We start from the raw sequence: 12,724 nt of genomic DNA, 5'->3' as shown, positions 1-12,724 counted from the left end.
GCCTTTGCCCAAAAAGCTCTTCTTTTGTCTCATCTGACCAGAGAACATTCTTCCAAAACGTTTTAGGCTTTTTCAGGTAAGTTTTGGCAAACTCCAGCCTGGCTTTTTTATGTCTCGGGGTAAGAAGTGGGGTCTTCCTGGGTCTCCTACCATACAGTCCCTTTTCATTCAGACGCCGATGGATAGTACAGGTTGACACTATTGCACCCTCGGACTGCAGGGCAGCTTGAACTTGTTTGGATGTTAGTCGAGGTTCTTTATCCAACATCCGCACAATCTTGCGTTGAAATCTCTTGTCAATTTTTCTTTTCCGTCCACATCTAGGGAGGTTAGCCACAGTACCATGGGCTTTAAACTTCTTGATGACACTGCGCACGGTAGACACAGGAACATTCAGGTCTTTGGAGATGGACTTGTAGCCTTGAGATTGCTCATGCTTCCTCACAATTTGGTTTCTCAAGTCCTCAGACAGTTCTTTGGTCTTCTTTCTTTTCTCCATGCTCAATGTGGTACACACAAGGACACAAGACAGAGGTTGAGTCAACTTTAATCCATGTCAACTGGCTGCAAGTGTGATTTACCTGTTAGGTGCCACAGGTAAGTTACAGGTGCTGTTAATTACACAAATTAGAGAAGCATCACATGATTTTTCGAACAGTGACAATACTTTTGCCCACCCTCTTTTTTATGTTTGGTGTGGAATTCTATCCAATTTGGCTTTAAAACAATTCTTTCTGTGTTTTTTCATTTAAGACAAATTAAATGAAGATAATAATACCAAAGAATGTGTTTGCAATCATTTTCAGGAAGAAACTGAGTATTATCTGATAGAATTGCAGGGGTGTCAATACTTTTGGCCACAACTGTATTGTGAGGTAGCGCTGTCATTCAGTTAGGGGATTCTCACTTAGCCGCCACAAAACCATATCCAGCATGGGTTTTCATAAAGCAGTATAGTCCATGAGGTTTATTCATCATCATAAACCAAAACAATATGCAACAGCATATAAACAGCAGAGCATCCATTACAGCTTCACTCTGTAAACCCTGTGTTCACACAGGTTGTACAATGTCCAGCATACAGGCTCTCTTAGCCTCATTTATCTCACCCACGTCCGGGTCTCCTCATGCCTGCTTCAGCTTACTGCAGACGTTCATTCCCTCCCCTGGGAACTCTCAGACACGTGCAGCCATTCACCACAGCCCCTCCACAGGCTGTTAGAAGGCAGCCCCATCTCACTCAGACGAGACCTTCCACACTGGACCAACCAGGTCCCAGCATTCACCACCTGTGACCTACCCTGGCCACATTATATGGTTCATAGCCACGCCCACCGGGTCACATGACTGACCTCATCACAGGTCCTTCAAGCATTTACACACCCTTTCCAACAGTGCTTTAAACACACCCCCTGGGTGTGTTTGTAGGTAACCAGGCTGCCCATCTCTCTAGTTACCTAGAGACTTCTCCCTTACACATTGAAACAACACCTCAGCAATATCATTGCTGAACAACACATAAGTCTCCATCCCAAAGCCACCCACTTTGGGATACATAACGGCCATTCCGTATTCTGCCATTCATCCTTTCTCTTGGGACATCCACACAGCGCACCCTAGCAGACACAGTGGTTTTTATATCCACACTCCTCCATCCTCGTTCTCCCAGTCACCGCTGAATGTGTCCTTCGGAGTCTGAATGACTGACAAATTGGACACCAACTGCACCTAACAAACTCAACTGGCTATAATGGGGTCCATAAGTTTTCTATCATAGGGCCCAGCATTTTAGTGAACAAAATAGTACAGCATGATGATTCTACTTGGCATTTTTGGCACAAACTCTGCTGGAGACGCCTAGCCCTGCCTCCATGTTAAAAGGTCTCAACAATGATACCTGTGCTTGTATCATAGAACACAACATTTTGGACGCAGCACAGGTGAGCTACGTCCAAAACGCTGCGATTCCTGATTGTGGGCACGTACCCTTGAAGGCATGAGCACACAGTTTTTCTGAACCAGTTGATAACAGGAAACCACTCCTCCTTTGATGAGCTTTTCATTTTCTGGAGCAGTTTTTGAAGACTTTTACATGTGTTTTTGGACTGTTTTATTTCATGTATTTTTTTTTTTTTGCAGCCTTTTGATTGGACAATGATTGTTTGCAGCATTTTCCATCAGGAGACTCTTAAAGCAAGTGACATGCACTTTCTTTTCTCAAACTAGCCATTTTTCAATACCTGAATAGGAACAGTCTTTCAAGTGGTTTTTCAGCAATTTTTCATGTATTTTCACACTTTACCTGCTCCAAAAGACTAAAAAAAAAAAAAAAAAAAACCCTGTGTGCGCAAAACCTAATGGTTATGTCTAAGTAATAAATCTCAAAGTGTAGGGCACAGCACGGTGACAGCGCATTGTCTTCCTTAGTGATGGCATGTTATACAAGCATAGCATTATTCTAGAGGGGGTGACAAAGCATGCCGCATTTACCACGCAACCTGGTAACACTTACAAGGAGGCTCTGCAGTCTTACACAAGGGTTCAGGGCTAACTGAACGCATTGGGTCATTTCCGCTTTCCTGCATAAATACTGAGATGTCAGAACAATTGCCCCACAGTCTGAGCGGTTCATATAATAAAGGCCTATATGCCTAAATCACGACTATCACAGAGATGGAGTATAGTAATGTAGTAAACAAATCACCAACCGCCAGGAAACAGAATGAAATCAGGCCCACTCCAGAAACACTTCCTCACTTGAAGAAATCCAGGAGTTTAGAGAAGAAAAAAAAAGAAAGAAAGAAACAGAGTGGTTTTTAGGTTAGGTGCTCCCCACATCTGGCTTCCATCCAAGAGAGAAGGGGAAAATCAGAACAAGGCTTTTCAGTCTTCTAGTGACTCTTGTGCCCATATGAAAGGTCAACAGTAAATTCTGCACAAGTCAGTAGAACTTTCTTTTTTGTTCTTTATCAGTGAAATTTGCATCACGTGTTCTTTATATATTTTTCGATCTTCAATGCAAGTGAAACATTTCAGTACTCTGCTTTCTGCCAGCATGTAGGAAAATAATAACGCCAAGCATGTTAGAAAGCACACGTGTGACTAACTACCATCATCTGCTAATGAGTGTTACCGTTTGCAAATACTTCACAGGATTACAAAGGGGCAATGCTGTAAAAACTGATTTAAAGGGATGTCTGGATTAATAAAAAAATTGCCAACAGGTCTCATAGGCGATATCACCGCAGAAAGTCAACGGGGACGCAATACACTGGGCATGGAATGTATATATCAATTTGCATTTGGCCATTGTGCTGGCTGTTTGCTTCTTTTTTTTTTCTGGAGGGTATGGGGGTGGAAGGGCAAAAAATTTTTTTTTTTTTTTTTTTTAAATACAAAATGTACTGGGGGGGGGAATCCATCGAACATATTGGAAAAAAATAATATTTTAAAAACGTATAATATTTTTCTTGAATACTGACGTTTTCAAGTCTGTTTTTTTTTTTTTTTTTTTTTTTTTTTTTTTTTTTTTTTTTTTTTTTTTATTTCATGCAATTTAAACTCTCAAAATAAAACATTGTGTGAATGATACCATGATGGGTATATCATAAATTCAGCAAGTGTCCTTTCAGTTATACAAAATGCATCCTTCCTGTACAGTAAGGCCTAGACTTGCTCTTGATGTGGCTTCAGTTCTAATTAGCAGGAAGCAGCATTATGCAAAAACTCAGTATTAGTTCAGTGTCACAATGGGACTGGTAGTTACAGAACCCAAAATTGCTGTTAAAACTTGGGCTCTAGAAGAGCTTTAACATGCAAGTCACAGAAGCAATGAAACCGTTATCCACCTACATGGGGAAGAAAAGAAAACCAATCATGGACATTTTACATTGCGATAGACATAGGAACATTTTCCACTATAACAAAATAACAGAAGTCCAAGGCTATGTGCACACGCTGCGGATTGGTATCTGCGGAACCGCAGGTAAAATGACCTGCGGTTTAACCTGCGGATTGCCCTGCGGTTTATCACCTCTACAATGGAGGAGATAGTAAACCGCAGCAGAATCCGCAGAAAAGAAGTGACATGTCATTTCTTTCTGCGGATTCAAAACCGCAGCTTTTCCGCTGTTATAAATCCGCAGCGTGTGCACAGCAGGTTGTAAATCACATAGATCTACATGCTACTGTACACTGTCTGCAGAACTGCTGCACATAGCCTTGGGTTTGGGCGTGGTAATACAGAAGTATCACAGGGACGATGATCGCAGCGCAATGCTTGGACTGGCAGGTGGCTCACCTGACCAGCGTGTATTTCTATGCAGCTGTCACACTCCGGTCAGGAGAGCCGCAGGCCAGTCCATGCACTGCGATGTGATCGCCATCCACGCTATACGGCCGTCTGACTGCGCCCTTATAGTCACTATGACTTGAATGCTAGACTAGGTTGCAGTAATAGCAGGTTTTGCCAAACCACTAATAAAAGTCATCGGTTTGAGGCCGCTGCGTTTAGATGTCATGGCAGGTCAGATAGAACCTCACTACTACTTGTACCATGATTTACTGAAATGTGTGTGCTCAATGTAGGGATGTTATATTGGGCAGGGGGTCACCACAATGGCCAAGAATCAGCTGCTGTAGTCAGGAGACATGTAGCCATGTTACAACTGTATGGAATTTGTCATTGAGAGATACATATCCATCTCTCTGCAGGAAAGGGTCTTCTTAATGAGACCTTGACAGTGGGGTAGAATTGAAACATGTAGCAAATTATTAAAATCACATAACTTTTTATTAGGGTGTGTGCACACGTTGCGAATTCTGCTGCGGATTTTTCTGCGCAGATTTGGCTAAATCCGCAGGTCAAATGACCTGTGGTTTATCTGTGGATTTACTGTGGTTTTGCCCTGCTGTTTGACACCTGTCATGGAGCAGGTACCAAACCGCTGCGGAATCTGCACAAAGAAGTGACATGCTGCGGATTTAAATCCACAACTTGTGTACTGCGGTTTTCTTTTTACATAGACTAAAATGGTACTGTACAAGGCAGTAGAAACCACTGCGGATCCGCAGGGCCAAATCCGCTGCGGATCCACAGCAGACTCCGCAACGTGTGCACACACCCTTAGGGTAGGTACACACGAGCGTATTTTCAGTCCAAATGTCAGTGTATGGGGCCATGCACATCCGATATTTTCCTCTACAGATTGTCCAAGCGGAAAAAAAAACAAAAAAAAAAAACAGCTCCATGCCAGAGTTTGATCTGATATTTGGATTGCCCACGGTCATTAAAGTTCATGAGCGCATGGAAAACATCAGACCGCACCCGCATGACATCTGAGTAAAGTTCGATTTCTGCGCACCAACAATAGAGAAGATGGAGACATTTTTTTTTCTCCCTCTACTCCTCATCGGAGAGAATCAGATCATCGCACTTTGGTCACACTCTCATTTGCATAATCAGACCAATTCTCTCTGATGAGAGACTCTACAGGCGTCTGCACCTGCCCTTATACTGTGATTAAGGGGATTATCCGAACTCTGCAAAATATCTAATGTCCACAGGAGAGGTGATAACTTGCTGATTGCTGAGGGTTTGACCACGGAGGATGCTCAGAAAGGAGCTGAAATGTCTCCATCAGAAGAGAAACAGCCATCACAATAGTCAATCACACTGCTGAACATGGACGAGGAAAATATGGTCATTGCTCCAATCCAAAGCGGAAATTTAAAGCCACGTTCTGGAGTTTGGACAACCCCTTCAAGACAGTTTCCCATAAACCACATGTAAGCCAGTGCCAAGCGAGTGTATGAAAAAAATTGTCTCAAATGAACCGGTAAATAAATGCAATGTAATTACTAACACAGGTGTACAGAAGAACATGCTACAGAAACACCCATGTGAAGGCAGACTGGGGCAGCTGTAATCAGGACTGACGGCTGGATTATTTGCACGCTGCCAAAAATCGAAATAAAACACTACAACGTGATGTGCAGCTCATACATAGCAACAGTCCGAGAGCCTCCTGTGCACAACATGGTGCAAACCTGGATGAAACAAAAGCCGAACCTCAGTGTTACAACAATGTGATCTGAAATGTGACATATAGCTAACACAAACAAACACAAGAGCAATTACAAGTATCACCTCACCCAGCACACACTCACAACAACCAGGTTCTTCCACAAGAAAAGAATCCTTCTGGGCTGCCATTTAGGAAGAGATAGATAGATACCAATTTTTTTGCTGCCCTTAGAGGTTAGTGGTGACAGAATTAAAAAAATATTAAAAACACACTCCAAACATTGATTTTGGGGCCATTTTACTTTAATTTGATCCTTTTTTTCAGCATACGCTTGATATGGTCTTTTTTTCAGAACTGGAATAAAAAAGTACCTTTCACTTTTCATTTGAATGATTGGTATTATCGGACGTGTCCTGTAAATCGGTGGGCAGGCCCTGAGACCCCACCAAACCCTCACTTAGCCTTTTTGAAAAATATCAATTGTCAGGCAAAAGCTGAATGGTGTATGGGCTCAATAGAGAGTCTATGAGTCGGCACTCCACTCTGTACAGGCTGGTAGACTTTCAATACAAGAAAAAAAAACCCCCCCACATTGAATCGTGCTTTTTTTTCATCTTGCAGAAAATCAGCAAAAGGAAGGAAGGAAGCATTTAACAAACAAGAAAACAGAAATTGCCACAAGTCCAGCTTATCACATATCCGGAATAAGATAATTATACCAGTGTAGCTGTAGTGAGCTATACACCTTTACTAAAAGTAAAATGTAACACTATTCAAGTCCATTTACATCAATGGCTGTCCATGGACACATCACACTGTGAGGAACCTTAGGCTGTGTGCACACGGTGCGGATTCACCCGCGGATTTTGCACAATCCGCAGGTCTATCATCTCTACAATGGAGCAGATGGCAAACCGCAGCGGAATCCGCAGAAAAGAAGGACATATCAATTCTTTCTGCGGATTTGAAACCGCAGGCAAAACCGCGCGGAAAAATCCGCACCGTCTGGACAGCAGTTTCAATTTTCCATAGGCTAGAATGGTGCTGTACATCACCTGCAGTTCTGCTGCGGATCCGCAGTGCCAAATTCGCTGCAGAATCCGCACCGTGTGCACATAGCCTAAGCGGAGTCTCTCCACCGTCATGTACATGTTCCCTAGTAAGGCACATGGGCAGAGTTCGTCTGTGGGATCACACCTTTAGATTAGGGTACCAAAAGGCTGCACTCGCACATTGTGGCCATGGTGTATTTTGCTTGCTGCAGTTTTTCACAATCAAGCACAAAAAGGCATCACTTTACCTTAATTTCACAGGAATCACAGCAGAAATGCTACAGTTGTAATGCATTGTGGAATATCACAGCAAACATGAAGCAGAACTGAAAACCGCGACAACAACAAAAAAAAACTCACTGTGGCTGCAAAGTGTAAACGCAGACTGAGGCTATTTTTTTTTCCAGTTTTGATTGATTTTAATTACTAAAGGAATTGTCAACTACTTGGACAACCACTTCTTAAAGGGAACATGCTAGCTTTTACACGCTGCCCGCTTGCCCGCCCCACAGGCAGCAGGTATCAGCCACGCATGCTGCCCGCCCCACAGGCAGCAGGTATCAGCCACGCACGCTGCCCGCCCCACAGGCAGCAGGTATCAGCCACGCACGCTGCCCGATCCACAGGCAGCAGGTATCAGCCACGCACGCTGCCCGATCCACAAGCAGCAGGTATCAGACACGCACGCTGCCCGCTGCACAGGCAGCAGGTATCAGCCACGCACGCTGCCCGATCCACAAGCAGCAGGTATCAGACACGCACGCTGCACGATCCACAAGCAGCAGGTATCAGACACGCACGCTGCACGATCCACAAGCAGCAGGTATCAGACACGCATGCTGCCCGATCCACAGGCAGCAGGTATCAGCCACGCACGCTGCCCGATCCACAGGCAGCAGGTATCAGCCACGCACGCTGCCCGCTGCACAGGCAGCAGGTATCAGACACGCACGCTGCCCGCTGCACAGGCAGCAGGTATCAGACACGCATGCTGCCCGATCCACAGGCAGCAGGTATCAGCCACGCACGCTGCCCGCTGCACAGGCAGCAGGTATCAGACACGCATGCTGCCCGATCCACAGGCAGCAGGTATCAGCCACGCACGCTGCCCGATCCACAAGCAGCAGGTATCAGACACGCACGCTGCACGATCCACAAGCAGCAGGTATCAGACACGCACGCTGCCCGCTGCACAGGCAGCAGGTATCAGACACGCATGCTGCCCGATCCACAGGCAGCAGGTATCAGACACACGCTGCCCGATCCACAGGCAGAAGGTACCAGACACAGGCTTCATGGTTCCAGCCAGGTATATCTGACTGGGAAACACTGTGATGTCAGAGAAAAACATACTGTAAAAGCCACATGTATGAAGTCCATTATCAGGCGCTGATTGGCTGCAGCACACCAACATGGCTGGACTTGTGCAGCTGAAAGATCAGTAGGACAAGGTTATTTTTATTCTACACAGGGGGCAGCAGTATTTATGGAGTTGTCCAAATAGTGGACGATCCCTTTGTACAGGTACTTTAAAGCTGTTCAACCAATAGCAGTTAAAATCAATGAGTAGAATCTTAAAGTAAACGTCTGATTTGGATTCACTTTCATAAAGGCAAAACAAACTGAAGTCACCGACCTGCACTGCCTACCCTCTGTCAGGGTTTGTGTCTCAATCAACAATGGGGGGGCCAGGATACTGATCAAGATCCCAGGACCCCCACCAAATCCTAAGAATGAGGCTGTGCACCTCGTCTGGTTACAGAGAAAGCCGAGCAAGAATCACCTCTGCTGCAGTCACTCTCTTTGGACCTGTCAGAGAAAGCTGAATACTGTACTGAACTATTTCTGTAGTCCCATAGACAATGAATGCGGCAGATCCATACTCAACCGCCGCTCCATGTGGATTGGGTGCAAAGCCTCGATCCCGAGATCAGTGGGAGGTCGACTTTGGACCCCAAATGATCAAAGAGTTATCCCTCATATTGCCAATAAGGAATCACATATATTTGGTGCTTTCACTTCCAGGGGGTTTCCTGACAAATATCTATCCACAGATAGCCCCACCAGTCACTAGATTGGGGGTCTGAAGTCTCCGATTCCTCCTGCACTGGCACTTGAGTATGTCGCTTGGTTGTTTCCGTCACTTCTATAGACATTAGTGGCCCCACAACAACCCAGCGCTGATTAGTATTTCACGTGTCACTGATTCACTGCACACTTAAAATAACGAAAATGGTTGAAACACAAAATATTTATGGACTTCACATTTACCAACAAATACATAATTTCATAAAGAACTGAGGGATCACAGGAGCAAATAAATCATCATAAAAACTGAGATAACTTCCCATCACTGAGCACAATGCACACCATGCGTTTGTCTTATGTAAGTCTATCAGCCATGTGTTACACTCTGGAAAAGTTTCACAGTTACAGATACCAGAGCAGGGCACATGCCAGGCGGGGAGGGCACATGCCAGGCGGGGAGGGCACCGCTCCTAGCGGCACCTTGGAAACCCTGCGCCTAAAGGCACGACTACTGACCGCCCTGCTTCACACAGTAACAGGACGCAGCCCGGGGCCGGTACTTACTCAGGGTGCAGAGAACGGGGCACAGTGGTGACGGGGTCCGGGGTCCAGTAACCGCCACGCACCGGGTAACGCCAAGCGAGCTGCCGGGAGCACAAGCTAGTAGCGCGCAGAGCTCCGGAGAAGTGCGGGCCAGTGAGCGGTGCGGGGGGCGGAGCTGTGCTGGCGGGGCGGACACTGAGACGTGCCCAGCAGAGCGCGGCGTGCAGCGGCTTGTCAGTGCGGCACCGGGAATGCGATGTATGTGACCGGTGTATCGTGGCCGCCTCACAGCTCTGCCCGGTCATGGCCTCACAGCTCTCCTTACTTCATAGAGGAGACTGGGGCAACTGTACAAACCAATCTAGATATTCTACAGGAGGAGCCACAACCGGGGCTCCGGGCCAGCTGTGCCCTGACCGCTGTCTCTCTGGAACGCTTCCATGGATCCCCACTGATTCTCAGATCGTTTTTCCTGACATATTGTACTTCATGATGGCGGTAACATTTCTTTGATATGACTTAAGTTTATTTGTGAAAATGACGGAAATTACACGAAAATGTAGAACATTTTGCAATTTTCAAGCTTAAAGGGGTTGTCCACTACTTTAAATTAACCCCCCAATGTCTCCCCCCAGGGCCCCTAATGAATTTTGTAAATACCTCATAAGGCCCCGTCACACACAGCGATATCGCTATAACATCACTGGTTTTTGTGACGCAGCAGCGATATCGCTATGTGTGATACCTCCGACCGCTCCCCCGCTGATGGCGCGAGAACTTCCTGGGCCGTTTCTCGTCGGCCACTTCCTGCTGTGGGACGCGGGCGGGAGGACGTCTTCATCGCCTCGTCTGACAGGTAAGGCCTCTTTCACACTTCAGTTTTTTGTGTCAGTTAAAATCCGCCCGGAAAGCGGATCCGTTCCTAACTGATGTGAACGGAGAGAGAGAGAATTTTTTTTTTTCTGTCCGCCAGAAATGATTTCAGGGTTAAATTTCCTCCTGACTTCATTCCTCCGGGCATGCGCTCTATAAAAATGCGGATCCTGCAGTAGAAAAAACGTTACAAGGTCCGTCCAGGCATCTCGGCGGACGCAAAAAAATTGACGGATCCACAAAAAAACGGATCCAACGGATGGCCATCCGTCAAGATCCGCAGGTAATGCAAATCAATGGGGAAAAAAACGGATCCGCCAAAAAAATGGCGGATCCGTTTTTTTTGCAAAAACAGCGGATTTTGACTGATGGTCAAAAACGGAAGTGTGAAACAGGCCTAAGTAGCGACCCCCGACCGCTGCTATGTCGCTGGTGAGATCTGCCTGTTTGGCAGCTCACTAGCGACCACTTAGCGATGCACCAGAGATCCTGACCGGGTCATATCGTGGTCGGGATCGCTGGTGCTTCGCTAAGTGTGACAGTACCTTATCCTGCCTGTGAGCGGCACTATCGCTGGCCGCTCACAGGCAGCACATGACCCCCGGCTGCAGCTGACTCTTGCTTCCGCTGACGTCCCGACAAGTGCTGGCAGCAGCCGGGGGTCCCTCCTCCTTCGGCGCTGGCTGCCAGGCTGTGGGCTGGGTTATCCCTCCACGTCACACCCGGCATCCACCACACGCCCATTCATTGAGAGAGCGCATGATGCATACTGGATGTGACGCGGTGGGTAACCCCACCCACAACCCAGCAGCCACCGCAGGGACCCAGCGCTGAGTCACGCCTCACTTGTCGTGACATCAGTGCTGGTTCACATGCTGCCTGTGAGCGGCCACGGCAGTATAGGCAACATAAGGTATTTACAAAATTCATTAGGGGCACCAGGGGCATACATTGGGGGGTTAATTTAAAGTAGTGGACAACCTCTTTAAATACCAGAGAGTCATATCACACAAAATATTTAATAGATAACATTTTCCATGTCTACTTTACATCAGCACAATTTTGGAAACTTTTTTTGTAGGAAGCTATAATGGTTAAGAGTTGACTAGCGATTTCTCATTTTTACAACAAAATTTGCAAAACCATTTTTTTAGAGACCGCCTCACATTTTAACCCAAGGGTGGTTTGCACGTTCATGATCGGGCCAATTTTTACAATTCTGACCACTGTCCCTTTATGAGGTAATAACTCTGGAACGCTTCCATGGATCCCGGTGATTCTGACAGTGTTTTCTTATGACATATTGTACTTCATGTTAGTGGTAAAATTTCATTCAAATAACTTACGTTTATTTGTGAAAAAAATGGAAATTTGGTGAAAATTTTGAAAATTTCGCAATTTTCCAACTTTTAATTTTTATGCCCTTAAATCACAGAGATACGGCACACAAAAAACTTAATAAGTAACATTTCCCACATGTTTATTTATATCAGCACAATTTGGGAACCAAAATTTTTTTTTTGTTAGGAAGTTATAAGGGTTAAAAGTTGACCAGCGATTTCTCATTTTTACAACACCATTTTATTTTTATAGACCTCATCACATTTGAAGCCACTTTGAGGGGTCTATATGATAGAAAATACCCAAAAGTGACACCATTCTAAAAACTGCACCCCTCAAGGTACTCAAAACCACATTCAAGAAGTTTATTAACCCTTCAGGTGCGTCACAGGAATTTTTTGAATATTTAAAAAAAATTAACATTTAACTTTTTTTCACAAAAAAAATATTTCAGGTTCAATTTTTTTTATTTTACCAAGGGTAAAAGGAGAAATTGGACTGGAAAAGTTATTGTGCAATTTGTCCTGAGTACGCTGATACCTGATATGTGCGGGGGAACCACTGTTTCTGCGCATGGCTGAGCTCAGAAGGGAAGGAGCGCCGTTTTACTTTTTCAATGCAAAATTGGCTGGAATTCTGATCAGACGCCATGTCACGTTTGGAGAGCCCCTGATGTACCTAAACAGTGGAAACCCCGCACAAGTGACCCCATTTTGGAAACTAGACCCCCCAAGGAACTTATCTAGATATGTGGTGAGAACTTTGAACCCACAAGGGCTTCACAGAAGTTTATAAAGTACAGCCGTACAATTATAAAATCATATTTTTTCCAAAAAAATGATCTTTTCACCCTTAATTCTT

General features: G+C 45.3%; 1 protein-coding gene across 4 annotated transcripts in view; it reads right to left on the bottom strand.

Moving 5' to 3' along the window:
- TNFAIP8 (TNF alpha induced protein 8) overlaps positions 1-9,982 on the bottom strand; it is a 205,356-nt gene extending 195,374 nt beyond the window's left edge. For 3 of the 4 annotated variants that reach the window (XM_073554728.1, XM_073554698.1, XM_073554640.1), the window contains exon 1: positions 9,671-9,979. Coding sequence is in view for 1 of the 4 variants with exons in the window: in XM_073554640.1 (XP_073410741.1) it covers position 9,671 (1 nt within the window). In the remaining 3 variants the exon portion in view is untranslated. Of the gene's footprint in view, positions 1-9,670 lie in introns of all 4 variants that reach the window. The other variant, XM_073554415.1, reaches the window with a different exon arrangement.
- Positions 9,983-12,724: the final 2,742 nt, after the last annotated feature.

The sequence above is a fragment of the Dendrobates tinctorius genome, unplaced genomic scaffold (assembly GCF_039654945.1).
Source record: "Dendrobates tinctorius isolate UK_male_01 unplaced genomic scaffold, ASM3965494v1 ptg000003l, whole genome shotgun sequence".
Lineage (NCBI taxonomy): Eukaryota > Metazoa > Chordata > Amphibia > Anura > Dendrobatidae > Dendrobates > Dendrobates tinctorius.
This window is presented reverse-complemented; position numbering and strand designations above follow the sequence as displayed.